Source organism: Delphinapterus leucas, chromosome 15 (genome assembly GCF_059928025.1).
Source record: "Delphinapterus leucas isolate spDelLeu-1000000601 "Yukka" chromosome 15, BTC_Dleu_Yukka2, whole genome shotgun sequence".
In the NCBI taxonomy this organism is placed as follows: domain Eukaryota; kingdom Metazoa; phylum Chordata; class Mammalia; order Artiodactyla; family Monodontidae; genus Delphinapterus; species Delphinapterus leucas.
In genome coordinates this window covers 49817237-49835980 of record NC_143143.1, presented here as the reverse complement: position 1 = coordinate 49835980, position 18744 = coordinate 49817237, and the positions used below count along the sequence as shown (strand labels likewise).

The following is an 18744-nucleotide window of genomic DNA, read 5'->3' as shown; positions in this document are numbered from 1 at the left end:
AAGTTTCCATGGATAGTGTTGTGATTGTTTTTCTCACATGGTTTGAATTGTTTTACGGGGGGATCTCCATTCAAGCTGGGGTGCAACTTTTTCACTTTGTACCTCGAAAAGAAGTCAAAGAACAAGAGAAAAGGATTTTATTTTGTTTTTTCCACAAAGACTAGACTAGTGACACACCTAGGCCCAGCGTGAAGCTTTCTAGCATGGAGTTCACTTTCCATCTGTATGACTTATTTGGCAGAATAATATGGTCCCAAGGTTTCTTTTTTTTTTAAAATTAATTTATTTATTCATTTATTTAATTTTGGCTGCATTGGGTCTTCGCTGCTGCACGCAGGTTTTCTCTAGTTGCTGAGAACGGAGCCTACTCTTGCACTGCGCAGATTTCTCATTGTGGTGACTTCTCTTGTTGCGGAGCATGGGCTCTAGGCGCACAGGCTTCAGTAGTTGTGGCACATGGGCTCAGTAGTTGTGGCTTGTGGGCTCTAGAGAGCAGGCTCAGTAGCTGTGGCGCATGGGCTTAGTTGCTCCGCGGCACGTGGGATCTTCCCGGACCAGGGCTCGAACCCGTGTCCCCTGCATTGGCAGGCGGATTCTTAACCACTGCACCACCAGGGAAGTCCTATATATTTTTTTAAGTTGGATAATTTCTAAATTTCTTTTATTCCTATCAGCCTGTTGTACCATGAGTGTCTCTCTCATGTGGCAGGAGCAAGTCTCAACCGAGAGAGTGAGAAAAAGGCAGAAGGCTTTCTCTTTGCAGACCTTCCCATAGAATACATTTCTTCTCATCACTGCTCATAGCAGGGACAGAAAAGGAGATAATTTTCCTTCTCTTTCTTTTTCATGTTCTGGCATCTGGACAACTTTCCCTTGGGACCAAAAGCATTAAGGCTGACCCTGTGTTTCCTCAACGTGGCAGATTGACTTTGGTTAAAAGAATCCAGTGAAACTCCCCTGGGAACACCAGGGCCACTAACTCTCTTTCCAAAATGCTGATTTACCTACATGGTTCCTCCATACATGGTACTTTTTTCCACCAGTTCTTTTAATGGCACTGTGCTATGGCTGTATGGTAAACTATGTCCAGCCATTTACTACATTAAGAAAGAAGCAGGTATTTATTCCATTCGGTGAGGTGCTGATTGGTTGTAAAACGTCCTTGTAAAATCTGTTCTTGCTGTTAACGTCATTTGTATGAAGAAAAAGTATTTGGGATTTGCCAAAATTGCTGAACGCGGGGCAGAGCAGTTGCTTCGACAGCCTCATGTTTGTTGAATTATTAGAAAATCCTGAGCCTGCAAGAACCCCAGGAAGTGTTCTAGTGTGTCCCTCTGGCTCTGGGTGAATCAGCCACTCGACATGGTCATGCATGTTACTGGGGCTTTCCTGTCTCATATCCATGCATCTCCTGGGAGCGAGATTACAAGACTTCTCTTTGTAACCTAATATGATACGTATCAACTTAGGCACCAAGAATTCATCCTAAAAACTAAGCTGACATCTTTCTGGACTGACTTAAAGCCAATTTTTGGTTGTTTTCTCCTCAGAGATAGAGAACTTTGATCTAATAACACTCCATATATTACTCAGCCACCCTGAGGGGCCAATCTCGGTTCCTTTAACTGTTTCTCTCCTCTGCTCTTTTCCAAATCTATAACCACTTTAGTTTTTGTCTTCTTTAAATAATATATTCTTTAGATGTCTGTGACTCATTTGTTTTAAGGTTTTTTTTTAATTGAAGTATAGTTAACTTACAATGTGTTAGTTTCAAGTGTACAGCAAAGTGATTCCGTTATACATACATACATATATATATATTCTTTTTCAGATTCTTTTCATTATAGGTTATTACAAGATTTTTTTAACATGCAAAATTTTGTGCTGCTTCAGCTCACGTTTCCACTGTTTCCTTCTTAACCTACGTGCCAGCTGTGCCTCATTTAGTCAGGCCAAGAACATACACGTTATTCTATGGTGGCACAGCCCTGGTGACAGAGATGGCTGCAAAAAATACATACAAAGAAAATAGAAAAAGGATCAGGCATATTAACCTGTGTTTCTGTCTAGAACACAGACTACAAAGTATATACTTAATAAGTGAATTCTGCATAAATAAAATTTCATTCCTATGTTATTTTCCTTGCTGCCTGTACCACCTTTATTATTAATTTAAAAAACTTTCTTATTAAGATATTTTGAAATTTAAAAGCGATCCCGGCGCGGCCGATGGGAAGATGGCGGCGGCCATACTGCTGGCCGCCGGGCTCTGCGGGGCGCGCCGGGCAGAGGCGGTGGCGGGGCCGCGGGCGGCGCAGGTGAGAGGTGGCCGTGGGACAAGTGAGGGGTCCCGCGGCTCTGACGCCCTGCAAGGCGGGGGGCCGCGTTCCTCCCCGGCTCCCCACGGCGTGCGCAGCCCTGCCAGGAACGTTGCCCCTCCCGAGGCTCAGGCTCCAGGGCTGTGCGGTGAGGTCCGACGGGTGGTCGCGGCAACCTCTCTTAAAGCCTCGCCGCAGGAGAAACGAACCAGCGATGGACGACGGCCTGCACAGGCCCAGGCACCGAGGTCGACACAGGGTCCGAGGAGCTGCAGGTGTGACTGATGGGAATGAAGTGGCCAAGGCCCAGAAGGCAGCTTCTCGGGTAGCAGCTCCAACCATCTCCTCCTGGATCCTAGATCGAAGCCTCCCAGCTGACGTTCTGTATGAGGACCAGCAGTGTCTCGTATTCCGTGATGTGGTCCCTCAGGCTCCTGTGCACTTTCTGGTCATTCCTAAGAAGCCCATTCCTTGCATTAGCCAGGCTGAGGAAGAAGACCAGAAGCTTCTAGGACACCTTCTCCTTGTGGCCAAGAAGACAGCAAAGGCTGGGGGGCTGGGAGATGGCTACCGACTTGTGATCAACGATGGGCAGCTGGGCACACAATCTGTGTATCACCTGCACATTCACGTACTTGGGGGCCGACCGCTGCAGTGGCCTCCAGGTTGAACCTACCAAATGACCAAGGACCTCAGACCTGGGAGCTTGGATGGGGTGGGGAAAAACGGCACGCTGTGATGCTAATAAACTTTCTCTCCCTCAATAAATAAATAAATAAAAGCAAACAAGCTATCTCTTTTTTTTATATATATAACCTTAGGATGATGGAATGTGTTACATTGGAGATTTTTACATTAATTAGACACCTTCCTTGGGGTAGAGAATTAGCAATTTGGTTGATCTCCCAATGACTGGTATTTCCCAGGAGCTGTTGTGTTCCCCAGAGTAACACTGATAAAAAGAGACTACTCCCAGAATGCCATGGGCCTTTTCAGTTAAAACTAGGATGGGTGTAACTTCTTTACTTCCTGAAGCTATATCAGTTACAAATATGTGGAAACAGAGAAGATTAAGCTATTATGGAGAATTTTCTTCTGAATAATTCATATTATTTTTCCTGTGTAGAACTGTTCATTCTCCCCATCCCCTAGATATAAACTAAATATTGAAGGTTCATTACATTTCTTATGAATATCAGAATTCTGACCATGATGTTAGCTTTGGGAACAGGATGAGTTTTTAGTGTCCCAATAAACAGGATGTAATAAAAATTTTATAAAGAGCCAACTCTTTGCCATGTACTTTGAACATTATGTTTCACTAATAGTGTTTTTCTATTTTTCAACACTTGAGGGAAAGTAACTTACAATCTTAGCTTAATTATGCACGGTTCTGAAGTAAATCAAGATCATCCTTTCAAATCACGTGTTTTAGTAAAATTCATCCTACTCTCAACACCCTCAATTTTTTTTTTTTTTTTTTTTTGCGGTACGTGGGCCTCTCACTGTTGTGGCCTCTCCCGTTGCAGAGCACAGGCTCCGGACGCGCAGGCTCAGCAGCCATGGCTCACGGGCCCAGCTGCTCCGCGTCATGTGGGATCTTCCCGGACCGGGGCACGAACCCGTGTCCCCTGCATCAGCAGGCGGACTCTCAACCACTGCGCCACCAGGGAAGCCCAACACCCTCAATTTTAAATCAATGAAATTTTAGGTTTTCTTATCTTACTGATAAATGTCTTCCTTTCTGGAAGCTTTCCCGGTAAACTGGCTTTCTGCATGATTTGGTTTTCCCTTGTTGAATGCAGGGCCATCTTGCTCAGTAGGAAATGAGCTATATGAGGGCCAGTGGCCAAGGAGCTGATGTTGTTCAAGCCTGTCTGGTTCAGGGAACCCCTGGACTATTTACATGTACTTGACCACTTGACTTGTTGATCTCCCCTGTTAAGTAACTCCTCTAGCACCCTGGGTATTTCTTCTCCTGTCATTTTCCTGGAAATGGCTTAAGGTTCTATGCTTTCTCATATACATCAAATAATGGCTTGAACCTGGGCATAGAATAGATGGAATTCTATTTAAGTGCCCACCATTTTATCCTCATGTCTTCTCTTCCAAGAGATATGAGTCCCTGACTTCTCATGGCAAAACATCCACAACCCTAATCTTCTCTTCCTTCCTCTCCACCTCCTTCACCCTTTTAAAAAAGCCTCAGATAGATAGACAATTTTTTAGAGTACCGTGCTATACAGTCTGAGTGCCTTAGTGGGGGAGGATTAAGAGGGACAATTTTAATTGCTCAAGTATTTGTTGGGTGTCTACTGGATGCAAGCTACTGAGGTCAACTGAGGTCAAATTTTTGCATCTGTCACCTCTAAAATGGCAGCGGTAGAGGACAAGCTGAAGCAAAGGTGTTCTGACTTGGTGTACAGATGTTATTAGAGATGACTTCACAATGGCATAGAGCACTTGGGACATAGGCTATAGGAAACAGAGCAAACAAAGTTGTGTCCTTCAATGAAGAGTGACAACCATCCAAGAATGGGGGAACTCTTTCAAGACTTTCTTTGAGGAAGAAAATAGAAGTGTCTATTGGCCAGGGCAGGTGTTTACCTGGTTGAACAGGCTTCTTAATATAGACAAAGCCCAAACATTCAGGAAGACAGTGTACTGCTGCCGAGGTGATGGGACAGATGGGGCATAAGGAATCTTTTTACTTACATTGTCACAAATGCTAAATCTCTGGAAAAAGAAATAATAGCTAGTGCTCATGGGGTATTTACCATGTGGCAGGATTTATTTTCATCCTTTTGTATACTATCTAATTTAAACTTCATAGCAACCCCTTAAAAGTAGGCACTATTATTATTATTTTTCAGACAGGGAAACTGAGATACAAAAAGCATGAGTACATTGCCTAAATCCACATAGCTCACAAAAGATGCAGCCAGGCATTCAGTTTCCATAGAACCCTTAATCAGAAAGTGGGGCTCCTTGGGATCATGTTTCCTGTGCTACAACTTGGGAGAAAGAAGCACAACATCTTTCTTTTATAAACGTTAGTTTCCTAGAGAATTAGGGTGGTTTTATCTGCTTGAATACAGGTACCCAATCATATATGGGAGCACATGATTGTTTTTAATGAGTGTAGACATTTCCAGGGAATTAGCTTGGAAACTTTTCTGCCTATGAAGCTCTTGTAGGTGGTTTTGCTCTTCTAGAAAAACGCGTACTCTAAAGTTTGCAAAGCAGAGCCCTGGAGCTCCCCTGGGAGAGTGGAAAGAAGTTTCCTCTTAAGCTGATTGAGTGAAAGCCCCAGCAAAGTGACATTTTATGGAAGAGGCTTGATCAAAGCCAGTGAAGCTGAGTATAATTCCTTAAATGTACCTTTATGTAAACAGGGGGGACTCAATACGATTTAAAAATAACACAGTAGAGTAAGTGAAACAATTGGAGATATGCATCTGATTCAAATCGAATTCAGCCACTGCAACAAAATTATCTGATGAGGGAGATTTTGTGTCACATGTTCAAAGCTTTCTTTAAGTCCTTAAGGGGTATCAAAATAATCAAAGTGTTTTCTTTGCTCTTAGCTGTCTTGTGAAAGAATCATAAATGGTTAAAACGTTTATGTTGATCAGAAACCATAGTTGGGAAATGAAAAGAAAGTGTTTCTGTGGACAAAACAGGGAGGGAGGAGACTCAGTCCCTTATTACAGCCTTTCTCTTAGAACTGTAAAGATCTCTCTGCCTCAGATCCCGACTCCGGGGTATCAGAAGCTCCTTGGAGGAGTGTGTCTTTTAATGTGAAGAGAATCAGAATTGGAAAAGGGATTCCTAAACTTGACTGATCATTGTAATCGCCCGGAGTGCTTTTTTAAAGGTAGAGAGTTTCAGGCGCCTCCCCTGGAAGTTCTAATTCAGCAGGTCCAGAGTGGACCCTAGGAAAAGGAATTTGAACAAATCTCCCTAGATGAGAGTCTTATAACCAACTCGGACTTGGGAGCCACAGTCTAGTGCACACGTTTTACAGATGAGCACACTCATGCTTGGCAAGGATAATTAAGATGCTCAATTCCTATGGTACAGGTGAGCTGAACCTGGGAGAAGCCCTTTCTTACCTCTTTTCTATTTTTCCCTTCCCCCTCCTCCTCTGCTTCCTCCTTCTTCTTCTTCCTCTAGCTCCAGTGCTTTTTTCAAGTCACTGAGTACATATACATTGGCCAGTTAGGGATGAGCGTCGTGTGTGTGTGTGTGTGTCTGTGAATGTGTGTGTGTCTGTGTATGTGTGTGTGCATGCCTAAGGTCGAGGAGCTCTCGGTGGAAGATGCTAAATATTGGGTTATTAATCCGAAGTGTTGTCAGATGAGTAAAAATCCCTGACTCTTGGAACTAAAATGTTTATCCTGTGAAAATATAATTATTTAGTGCACAGTCTCCTGGGAGGAGTAAAACACACACACACACACACACACACAAGAAATAAGATACATTTTCCAAAGAGCTGTTCAAGAAAATATTAAATTTACTTTGTCCAAGGCTTACAATCATGTAGAAGAGTCATGACTTACATGCTAGAAAAGATAATTAGACAAGGTAGTGAAAAAGCATCCTTTTTCCTTGCATTTTTCCCTCCCCAATCCATTTTCTCCCCTAGTGGATTTTGAGCTCCTGAGGTCAGGGACTGTATCTTACTCCAACTTAGATCCCTAAATGCCTAGCCCAATGTCTAACGTATAATAACAATGATCATAATAATGATTTATTGAGCATTTATTTACTTATGATCCTATCATATAGGTACTGTTATAACCCCATATCCCATATGGGGAAATAGCTATGCAAATGCCATCTGGCTTTTTAGTGAGTGTAGAGGAAGCACCGCCTCTAGCCTGGAATGGACAAGATGTTCAGGACCAGATGGGACTTTTTCCAAGGCTCAGGGGATGGGATGGGTCAGATGAAGAAAAAACTGGGGCAGGATAATGCCTGGCAGAAGGAAGGATTGCCAATCTCCTTGAGAGGGTGGGAAGGCATCAAGGTGAGCATGCTTGAGAGTCACGTGCAGGATGTCTCCTTGGAGGAGGTTTGGGCAGAGAGACAGTGGGAATTTGGGATGGACCCGGGGATGGCCTTGAAACCTCGGTTGAGAACTTTTGGCTTTTATTCTGTCCACATTAAGGAGCCCGAGGGCTTTGAGCAGGGGCACATCATGTTATAAAGTGCTCTTCTAGGATGACTGTGTCATGAGCATGGGGAGATCTGAGGCACCACAATTTGAAGTCCCTGTTCAAAGAAATAGGGAGATTTGGAGGAAACACCAGTTAAAGGGGAGAGGAGGGGATGAGCCTATCCTTGCCTTGATTGGGTGGGGATGCCCATGTCAGGTGGCTGTCTTTAGCAGGCAGCTGGAGCTATAGGGCTGGAGACAAATATGGAATGTGGATTTCTCAAGCTGATAGTAAACGAGATCTCTGAGTAGGAGAATAAGCAGCAGGAAGAACAAAGGGTCCAGGGCCAAATCTTGTGCACCTGACATATTTGGGAAGCAAATAGTTAAACAGAGTCTGGCATGTAATAAACATTTACGCTTAATTAAAAAAATAGCCTCCTGTATACGATTAACTGTTTCATGTGCTCATCTCTTATGTGTGTGTTTATCCAGAGAGATTTTTTTCCTCAGCTGCTTGCAAGACATTCCCACCAAGTTATTTACCCTCTGGAAATCTCGCCAGAACCTCAATCTTAATACTATTTCCCTAACTTGGCTTTTTAATTTCCAAACTTGTCTTCTGTTCTGTGTCCCCTATTTCTGCAACAGCATCTTATCTTCCAGGCTCAAAACCCTTGACTTCCCTTTGTATTCTGCTTGCTTCCAAGGCCCAGAAGGTTGACCTCTTTGTACTACTGGTAAGTACCCAGTCTCCTCTCCCACGCTGCTGGGCTTAAGTTTAGGTCCCCGGTACCTCTACCTGGGGATGCTGCAATAACGTCTTAATCCATCTTCCCAAGCTGACACTCCCCTCCCTTGAATCCATCATACACGCTGCTACTACCAGATTCATCTTTTGGCATCTGATCTTCTGACTCATCTGACCATCTTTAATCCTTGCACAGATTGAATTTGCTGACAGTAGTGGTTTTGTATGTGGTCTCCCAAATGAAATCTTGTCCAGGAAGTCTAGTAGGTCAACTAGATAAAAGCACTCTGCTCTGGTCACACCAGGAGACTATCCCGGATCATTGCCCATTCTGTATTCCTAACACCCAGAACTCAGCAGAAGAGATTTTGAATAAATGCCAATTTTCTGAGCCTCCTAGTCATGGTCCTCTGAAATCTCCTCCCAGCTTACTTTTCCATCTTATTTCCCATTTGTGTCCACTATGTCCCCAACAGTTGAGTGAAAGGGAACTGTTATTTCCATATACTCTCTCTGTTTCCCCACTTTGTATCCTCTGCTCATATGAATAGAATTCTCTTCTGTTTAGTTTACCCTCCTTCCATCTGCATATGTCCAAATCCTGTCTTTTAAGACTCACACAGGGAACTCTACTCAGTACTCTGTAATGACCTATATGGGAATAGAATCTAAAAAAAGAGTAGGTATATGTATATGTATAATTGATTCACTTTGCTGTACACCTGAAACTAACACAACACTGTAAATTAACAATACACCAATAAAAATCAATTAAAAAAAGAAAAAGACCCACTCAAAGTCTTCCTCAATCAATCCCCCCCTTACCTCTAAGTAATTTCCATTCTCCTCAACTCCATATTGTCCACTGAGTCTCTCCTAGGCATGTATCCCTTTCTGTTTTATTTACTAGAATTATTTAGTGTCAGTTTTCTCTCCCCTTACAGACTGTGAGTGAAGTCCCAGAAATCAGGGTAATTAATGGATTTGCTCTCGTATTCTTTCTCAGGGACAGGGACATATCTCAATCTTGTTGCACACAGTTATTTGCTGAACAAATACCCGGTTTGTGAGCCTCTTGAAGGAAGGGATGAGGGCTTCATCATGACTGTGAACTTCCCATCATGCCTTGTGCAGGGCTGGGCTTACAGCAGACCTTGTATTGAGTATATAAAACTGGTAGGCGCTTTATTTTACTTTGCAGCTGTAATATGCTTTCTTTCCTTTTCAGATGTCTTTTGGAAGCCACTTATGGAAGACCCTCTGGAGAGCCACAAAAGAGCAATTTGTTCTTCCAGCATGGAGGTAATGGGAACAATATTGGTTTCGCCATTTTGTTCGTGGCATTCATAGGCTAAAAGAGGTAAAATGGATTTCAGACAATTAGAGGCAGAATCTTAAAATGCCTTTCCTTGTTATGCCTCTTCCATCCTAGATCATCTTTCCAGTAAGTATTTTGTGGCATGTTCCTTTTGAGGTCATTTACTGCATATCACTGTCTTTAGGGCAGACCTTCTGAAAGGTTCTGGAAAGAATCTAAAGTAATGGTGTGGAACTTTTATAGTTATGCATCTCTAGCGAGGTGTATAAAGGGTTTGAGTTGAAAGAGTCCGAAGGACTGTGGCAATAAGCTTCTGGTAAGGGCAGTGGGAAGTCTGAAGGAATAAATTAAAGTACCAGATGCCTTCTACACTGCTCCATTTCTCAGCGTGAGTCAGTCCCAACTTCCCAGCTTGGGTCACAAGTTTATCTTCTCTAAGGGCTGTGAAAGCAGCTGCAGTGGCAGGGGATGATGGATGGAGTTGTTCTGAGGAAGGGTGTGTGTGGAAGATCTGTTGGGGTCTTGAAATTTCCCAGGAAGGTTCAAGAATTTCTTGTGGTCTAAATTCAGTAAATGAAAAAAAAAGGGGGGGTGTGTGTGGGGGAGGTTTTACATAAATCATTTGACTTAATTGTATACATTTCAGTATTATGTAGGAAAATTTGATTGTGAGTATGAAGTAATAAGGGGTAAGATTTTTGCGATCCCTATTTTTTAAAATTAAAAAGAAAACATATAATTAATTATTTCAATTAAAACTGTAATTAAATGCAAGCTACCATTCCTCATTTATATTTTTTTCTCTTAAAGGCTTACATCTCTTAAAGCGCACACGCTTAGAGATATGCCTGTTCTAACCTGTTCCTCAATCCTTTTGCTGTTGGAATTGCCCTCAGTTTTCCATTGATAAGAAAATCAGGTAATTTTCAATAATAACTCACTATCTTATGAAAATGATGTGCATATATCTTGAACCAACGATTGGACCTTTTAATGTCATTTCTTTGGTTACAATATTCATAGTAATCATATGTAAATATTGGGCCTATTCATAGACACTACCATCTAAGAATGCTTAAAAAGACCTAGGAAATAAAATAACTGAATCTTGGTTGGAGGTGGGATTCAAAGATCTCTTAACATTTCAAATAGAATGACATCACAGTATTTATCTCTAACATTGAATATGCCTTATAAAGCAGGGATTAGCAATGCTGTTTGAGTTTTATTGCTTGGTTTAAATTTCAGCTTCTCCACTAATTTATCTGTGTGAACTTGGTCAAGTCACTTAACTTTTCTGTACCTGAATTTCCTCATCTAAAAATAAGTACAGACCATGTCTGTATTAGTTAGCTTTTACTACAATAGTGCTGTGTGACAAACAGCTCCCTCTGCAGTCTCAGTGGTTTATGACCAGAAATATTATTTTCTTCCTCAAGAGTCTGTAGGTCAACTGTGCAGCTTGTTCTAGGCTGAAGGGTGGGTTCAGTTCTACTTCACAGATACCAGGCTGAAAAGGAAGTAGTTCTGCAAGGGGGATGTTAGGAGCATAAGAGAGGGAGCCAAACCATTGAACAATCCCAGTCAGAGCCTCCAGTTGCATTAATTCCTCTTTCATTGGTCAAATAAGTCATAGGGCCAAGTTTAACATTGAAGGGCTGGGTAATTATGCTTTTCCCATGGAAAGAGGCAGGCAGAATGGGTATTTATTCACCAATAACATCTGCCTCACGAACCTAGTATTGTTTGAATGATAATTGATAGAATACACATATAGCTCTTAGCACACTTGTTTGTCACATAGTAAAAGATCAGTAGTATTCCTTACTATTACTTCTTATAAAAAGATGGTTCCATAAGTTGAAAGAAACAAAGAAACTTCTGGAAACCCAGTTAGACCTTACTGAGATTCATGTTCCAACTTGCCCTGAGTCTCTCCTTATGCCCTACTTCTTGCACTCCTCTTGTAGAACCTGAAAGGCTTAGCAGTATGAGAGCAGAGGGGAGATGTTTCTATTTCTCTCTTCCTCATCCAGGCTGGTGCTCACTTGACCACTGGCTACTACTTTCATAATGGTCCCAAAGTGTCACAAATTTGATTTTCTTGGGACCTATGGTGGTATGTTGTGAATCTCAGGAAGTATTTAACTGCCATTAATTTCCTTCCTTCCTTCCTTCCTTCCTTCCTCCATCTTTTCTCTCATTTCTTCTTTTTAAAAATAAAATGAGACTTTTATCAGATGAACAGATTGGATCTCAGTACTTACTATAACTATTGACTCTTATGAATGAATATTTCTTGGAGTCTTGGAAGTGGACACTGGTACAGTGTTTGGGATGCAAGATGTTTATTAAGGATTGGGAAAAAGGAGTCAATCTGTGGAAACTGTGACAAAGCCTCAGCCAACCAGGCATGAGCCCTAAGCTAGAACAGCCATCCAGAGCTCTCCTGAGTTGGGTCAAGATGAGCAAGCCTTCAAATTTCTTTCTAGACCATTCATTTGATGTGGGCTACCCAAAAAGGGGTGTGTTTGGGCTTGGGGACCCTGTGACTGAGGCAGACCCTGAAGGAGCTGACAGCTAGAGGCTGTGTGCAGAATGCATACCCTGCAGCTGGACAGCAAGCCCTTCCTGAAGAGGGGTCTGTGTGGTGCATTTCCATGTCGGCCACAAGTATCGAGCCATAGTACACATCCAATAATGTTGCTTATGATTATTATTGCTGGCTGTCATTGATATTTATGTTTATGTACAGTTTTGCTATCTCAGCCCTCTTCTCACCCACCTCCACCACTGCCCCCAAACAGCCTATTGCCCCTTCCCTGACATAAGCTCCAAGTGTGCTGTTTTCTATTCCAAGGGCCATGATGATAGCAATTCCCATCAGGACCCTTTTGCTGTGAGCTCCTGAGAACACTCTGGCTCCTGCATTCAATTGAGTTTCCAGTCTTAGCTCATCTAAGTTCCAGTAGTAGGGCAGAAAAAGTTTCTAGACTGAAGTGCTTCTCAAAGTCTAAGGTACACATGAGTCTCCTAGGAATCTTGTTAAAATGAAGATTCTGATCCATTAGGGCTGAGGCCGGGCTGAGACTCTGCATTTCCAGCAATATCCTGGGTGATGTTGATGCTGCAGGTCTAGGGAACACTCTTTGAGTAGCAAAGTCTAGAACATTGCTCTCTAATAGAACTTCCTGCAATGATGGAAATGTTCTGTATCTACATTGTCCAATACACGAGCCATTAGCCACGTGTGGCTATTCAGTATCTGAAATATGGCTAGTGCGGTGGAGGAAATAAATTTAAATTAAATTAAATTTAATTTAATCTTGTTAAATGTGGCTAGTGGTGAATGTACCGGTTTAGAGAACAGGATCCATGGCCTATTTAGCTCGGAATTCCTAGGACATAGCCCAGGACATGGTGTCTCTCAATACATGTTTATTGTGTGCAAGGAACATGTTGGCTGAGGCAGGGAGCTGGGGTGCATGGGAGACATATTCAAATCTGTTCCACTTTATTTTTCCTGGAAACTGTATTTCGAGTGGTGTGGTGTAGCAAGTGGATAAGACCGCAGAGTCCAGAGCTTACTTGTCTGGATTTGAATATGGGCTCTGCCGTTTATTAGCCTTGTCATCTTTTTTTTTTTTTTTTTTGCGGTATGTGGGCCTCTCACTGCTGTGGTCTCTCCCGTTGCGGAGCACAGGCTCCGGACGCGCAGGCTCAGCGGCCATGGCTCACGGGCCCAGCCACTCCGCGGCCTGTGGGATCTTCCCGGACCGGGGCACGAACCCGTGTCGCCTGCATCGGCAGGTGGACTCTCAACCACTGCGCCACCAGGGAAGCCCAGCCTTGTCATCTTGATCCCTGTGCCTCACTCTCCTCATCTGTAAAATACAAATAAAGGTATACCTCCTTTTATCGTGCTTCATTTTAGTGCACCTCGCAGATGCTACACTTTTTACAAATTGAAGGTTTGTGGCAACTCTGCGTCGGGCAAGTCTATTGGCGCCACTTTTCCAACAGCATTTGCTCACTTCGTGTCTTTGTGTCACATTTTGGTAATCCTCAAAATATTTTAAAGCTGTTCATTATCATTCTATTTGTCATGGTGATCTGTGATCAGCGATCTTTCTTTTAAATTAATTTTTATTGGAGTATAGTTGCTTTACAATGTTGTGTTAGTTTCTGCTGTACAGGAAAGTGAATCAGCTATACGTATACATATATCCCCTCTTTTTTGGATTTCCTTCCCATTTAGGTCACCACAGAACATTGAGTAGAGTTCCCTGTGCTATACAGTAGGTTCTCATTAGTTATCTATTTTATACATAGTAGTGTATATATGTCAATCCCATTCTCCCAATTCATTCCCCCCTCCCCACTTCATTTCCATACGTCCATTATTTTTTTTTCTTTTTTAACATCTTTATTGGAGTATAATTGTTTTACAATGGTGTGTTAGTTTCTGCTTTATAACAAAGTGAATCAGCTATACATATCCCCATATCTCCTCCCTTTTTCTTCTCCCTCCCACCCTCCCTATCCCACCCCTCTAGGTGGTCACAAAGCACCGAGCTGATCTCCCTGTGCTATGCGGCTGCTTCCCACTAGCTATCTATTTTACATTTGGTAGTGTATATATGTCACTCTTTACGTCTGTGTCTCTATTTCTGCTTTGCAAATAAGTTCATCTGTATAATTTTTCTAGATTCCACATAAAAGAGATATGATATGATATTTGTTTTTCTCTTTCTGTGATCAGTGATCTTTGATGTTACTGCTATGACTCACCAAAGCCTCAGTAGATGGTTAGCATTTTTTAGCGATAAGGTATTTTTTAAGGAAGGTATGTTCATTTTTCTAGACGTGATGCTATTGCACACTTAATAGGCTACATATAGTGTAAACATAACTTTTACATCCCCTGGGAAACTAAAAGATTTGTGTGACTCACTTTGTTGTGATATTTGCTTTATTATGGTGGTCTGGAACTGAACCCACGACATCTCTAAGGTGTGCTTATGAAATAGTGTGTCTCTTATAGGATTGTGGGTGTGCATGGAATGATTTAAACTGTGTGAAGTTCTTAGAAGAGCTCCTGGAACATGCCAAGTTCTCTCATGTACACGTGGTCTTACCAAGACCAACCCCACCTGGGTTAAGCCCTCATGCATCTTGGCCTTCTTTTCACCTTTCAGAAAAGCTGAGCGACTCCTTGAGCTCCACGTCCTCGGGCAGAAGGGTTTCTTTCATGTTGCTGATGCTACTTTGGGACAACTCAGTCTGATTGTGTTGTTAAGCCAGAAGCATTTAACCTAAACCTCCATCCCTGCATGGAGCCAGTTCACCCAAGTGTCTGGTGTGAGGGGGAGAAGAGAGCTGCTGAAACAATGAGGTCAACCCTCCGAACCAAACAGGGTAATGCTAGCTGGCCCGACAGAAGATACGACTGCTAGGAAATCCTGCACCCATGTTTATACAAAACCAAGCAGGAAATGTTTGCCAATGGAATAAATAAAGGAGCTTTCTGGTTACATAATGTTTTGTTGTGCCCCAGTTTGAGGCTGTTTTGGAATCGTGGCTTGGTCTAAGGTTTGAAGTTTGGAGCTCAGGGTGCCCATCTCCTCTTTTGTTGCTTTGTTCTTGATACTTGAAATGTTACTCTTCTCCAGTTCCTCGCGGCCTGAGTTAAAGCTGGACCTGAATGTGACTTCATTGCTTTGCTTAAGACAGCCCTCATGATCTACTCTGTTTCTGAACCAATGACCCGGGGAGAGATTTGGAATGGGCAGGGGGTGATGGGCTATGGGTGGTGGGGCTCAGAGCCAGTGATCCCATAGACCTAGAGAAAGGAAAAGCTCTACTGTGTTTGTTGAGATCTGGCTATGTGTCCAACATTCTGCTAGGCACGGTCTGAGGCTCCCACCATAACCTTGCAGTGTAGGCAGTTATGATCCAGAGATGTGGAGTTGTTTGTAAGTAACTCAGAAGTTAGGGTGAGTTACGCTCCTGAGTCTCTGCTTTCCCCCTTCTGTTACACTGCCTTTCCTGGACTAGAAATTAAGTAGATATTTCAATTCAGTTGCCTAAGTTTCCCCGTGTAACCCAGGAAAATAAAGTGTATTCTCACCTGGAAGAAAAACAAAATCTGGTTGTAAAAAATCAAAGAAAATCCTCAGGATTCAACACAATTTAATTTGTCTAGAACATGCACATTTATTACAGTAAGTTTTGAACTTCTCACTACCTTGGAAAGGAGACAACTTTCTCCGCCAACAAGTACGTATTTCATAAAGGCATTTACTGAGCACCTGCTGGTTGCAATGTCTCCCTGTCAGTCCTAGAGGGCAAGGCAGCAAGGTGCAAAGTCCTAACACAGTTCTGACAGTTTGGGAAGCTTGGTGAAACCCATTTTACTGTCTTAAGCCTCAATTTGCTTAAGTATAAAGCATTGGTATTCAGGAGCTCCCTGAAGTTCTAGGGTATGGTGAACTTGGCTGAGCAATTAGGCCCTCAGAGAGAAAAACTCTACTCTCTGGTCTCTTATGTCTTGGGGAGGCTCCTATAGTTCATTCAGAAATTCTGAAAAAGTCAAGAAAACATATCCACGACTGTTGCCCAAGTGCTCCTTTGGATCCAGTGGGGCTGAAGGAGAACTAGAGAAAGAGGCAGAAATGGAAGCTGCAATGGTATCTGATGTTTCTTGGGCATTTGCTACAACTCCAGCACTGTTGTAACTGTGTTACTTGGACTATCTTTACTCATTTAATCACTTAGTCCAGTGATTTAGAGCAGTGCATGGGGCATACTAGTGAATCTAGGAAGTTGAGAAGGTAGACGAGTGCTTGCAAATGCATGGGGGAGGGGGCTGAGTCTGGATGGCTGACTGCCTAAGTGATTTGAGGTTCACACTGGTGGACCCTGAATTTCTGAGTAGGAGGGCCAGGGACCTGCAAATCAGTTGGAAAAAGATCTATGGAACTTGTCTTGAAGCTTCATTTGTTTGGCACACACATTGCTTTCGCTTAGTTTGTATGTTTATTGGTTGCGGGATGTCTGTTAGTAGAGACTATGGGGTCTGACCCCACTCACAAAGCTGTTCCTTAGTGTTGTCACTTGTCCCCCAGCAGAGCCTCTTTGTACCCGGGGTCCAAGTGTCTGAAATTGCATTGTCAAAGACTTATTCATTAGTGCTCTGCCCTTTCCCTGCAGGTTTGCTTTTTCTAAATTTATTTTTTCTTGAGGATTAATTTACATTCAGTGAAATGTACAGACCTTAAGTATATAGTTTGAGTTTTGATAAATATATATTCCCATGGATTCACCACCACTCAAGATTTAGAACATTTTCATCTCCCCATAAAGTCCTTTTTTTCCCTTTCTAGTCAATCCCTGCTTCTCTGCCCACCACAACTAACAACTGTTCTGATTTTTATCACTATTGATTAGTTTCATCTGTTCTAGAACTTTATCTACATGGAACCAAACAGTATTGAGACTGCCTTCTTTCACTTGATATAATGGTCTTGAGGTTTTCCCACATTACTGTACCAGGAGTTTGTTCCTTTTTATCACTGAGAAGTATTCCATTGTATGAAGACACCACAACTTTTAAAATCCATTCTCACTGATGGACATGTAGGTTGTCTCTACTTTTTGGCACGATACACGAAGCTGGTATGAAAGTTCGTGTACAAGTCTTTTGTTGACACATGCAAGTATTTCCCTTGTATAGATACCTAGAGGGAAATTGTTGGGTCAGAGGGCAGTTTTCCAAAGCAGTTGTGCCATTCTACACTCTTACTCAAGATTTTCTCTCAAAAGATCAACAGTGCTGGAAGAGAGATCTTTGTACTACTTTCTCTCTGACCTTCCATCTCCCTCTCTTCCTATGAAACAGGCCAACCAGCCAATCTGAACACGGGGCAGGACTCAGTTAGCAAACATTCCCATCTCCGATTGCTTAGGCTTTTTATTTTCTAATTCATTCTGTCAAAAAGTCATTCTGTAAAAAGGTACAAATAAATGAAAGGGCGAAGGACTTTAAAGTCCAAGAAAAAACAGCGAACATTATACTTAATGGTGACTATTGAAGGCTTTCCGCTTAAAATCACGAAAAAGACAAGGATGTCCACACTTACCCCTTCCACTGACATTGTACTGGAGGTCACACCAGTCCAATAAGGCAAGAAAAAAAAAAAAACAGCATAAGGATCGAAAAGGAGAACACAACTCTTTTTTTTTTTTTTAATGTCTCCTGGACTCCAAAGTAGCCCAGGGTTTCCATGGAAATGACAAGATTTAAAAAAAAATATTTATTTATTTTGGCTGTGCTGGGTCTTAGTTGTGGCACGTGGGATCTATGTTGCAGCACGTGGGATCTTTAGTTACTGCACGTGAGATCTTTGTTGCAGCAGGACTCCTTCATTGCGGCATGCAGACTTCTTAGTTGTGGCATGCGTGTGGGATCTAGTTCCCTGACCAAGGGTCGAGTCCAGGCCCCCTGCATTGGGAGCACAGAGTTTTACCCACTGGACCACCGAAGTCCCAGAAGGGGAGAATACAACTCTTCATTTACAGATGGCATTTTTATCTATGTAGACAATCCTAAGGAATCTATAAAAATCTGCTAGAACTAACACTAAGTTCAGCAAGGTTTTAGTATTCAAAGTTGATATGCAAAATGAATTGTATTTGTATATTCAATAGCAAACAGCTGAAATATAAAATAAAAATATCATTGCATCAAAAAGCATAACACACCACAGTTTATTTCTAGCAAAGATGTGCAAGACTAGCACATTTAAAAATGCAAAACATTGCAGAGAGAGACAACCTAAATAAATGGAGAAATATGTCATACTCATGGATTGGAAAACTCAATATTATTAAGAGCAACTTGATCTCTAGAAGGAGCTGGCAAACTGTTTCTGTAAAGGGCCACATAGTACATACTTTAGGTTTTGCAGGCCATGTGATGTTAATTGCAGTTACTCTGTGTAATACAAAAGCATAGACAATATATACATGAACAAGTGTGGCCACATTCCAATAAAACTTTATTTACAAAAACAGACTGTGGGCCAGATCTGTCCCTCTTCTATTACCCATCAGCTGAAAAATGAGAAGTAAGACCAAATGGTCTCTAGAGTTCCTTCCAGCTTTCTCTTGGAAAAAAAAGAAAGGGTTCTTT

General features: G+C 42.2%; 1 protein-coding gene across 4 annotated transcripts in view; it reads left to right on the top strand.

Annotated features, from left to right (window-relative positions):
* LOC111165638 (adenosine 5'-monophosphoramidase HINT2-like) overlaps positions 1-16322 on the top strand; it is a 31295-nt gene extending 14973 nt beyond the window's left edge. For 3 of the 4 annotated variants that reach the window (XR_016387869.1, XR_016387868.1, XR_016387867.1), the window contains 2 exons: positions 9462-9535; positions 10362-16322. Coding sequence is in view for 1 of the 4 variants with exons in the window: in XM_022556508.2 (XP_022412216.2) it covers positions 2238-2325; positions 2585-2988 (492 nt within the window). In the remaining 3 variants the exon portion in view is untranslated. Of the gene's footprint in view, positions 1-8; positions 2326-2584; positions 9536-10361 lie in introns of those variants that run through there. The other variant, XM_022556508.2, reaches the window with a different exon arrangement.
* The last annotated feature ends 2422 nt before the right edge of the window (positions 16323-18744 follow it).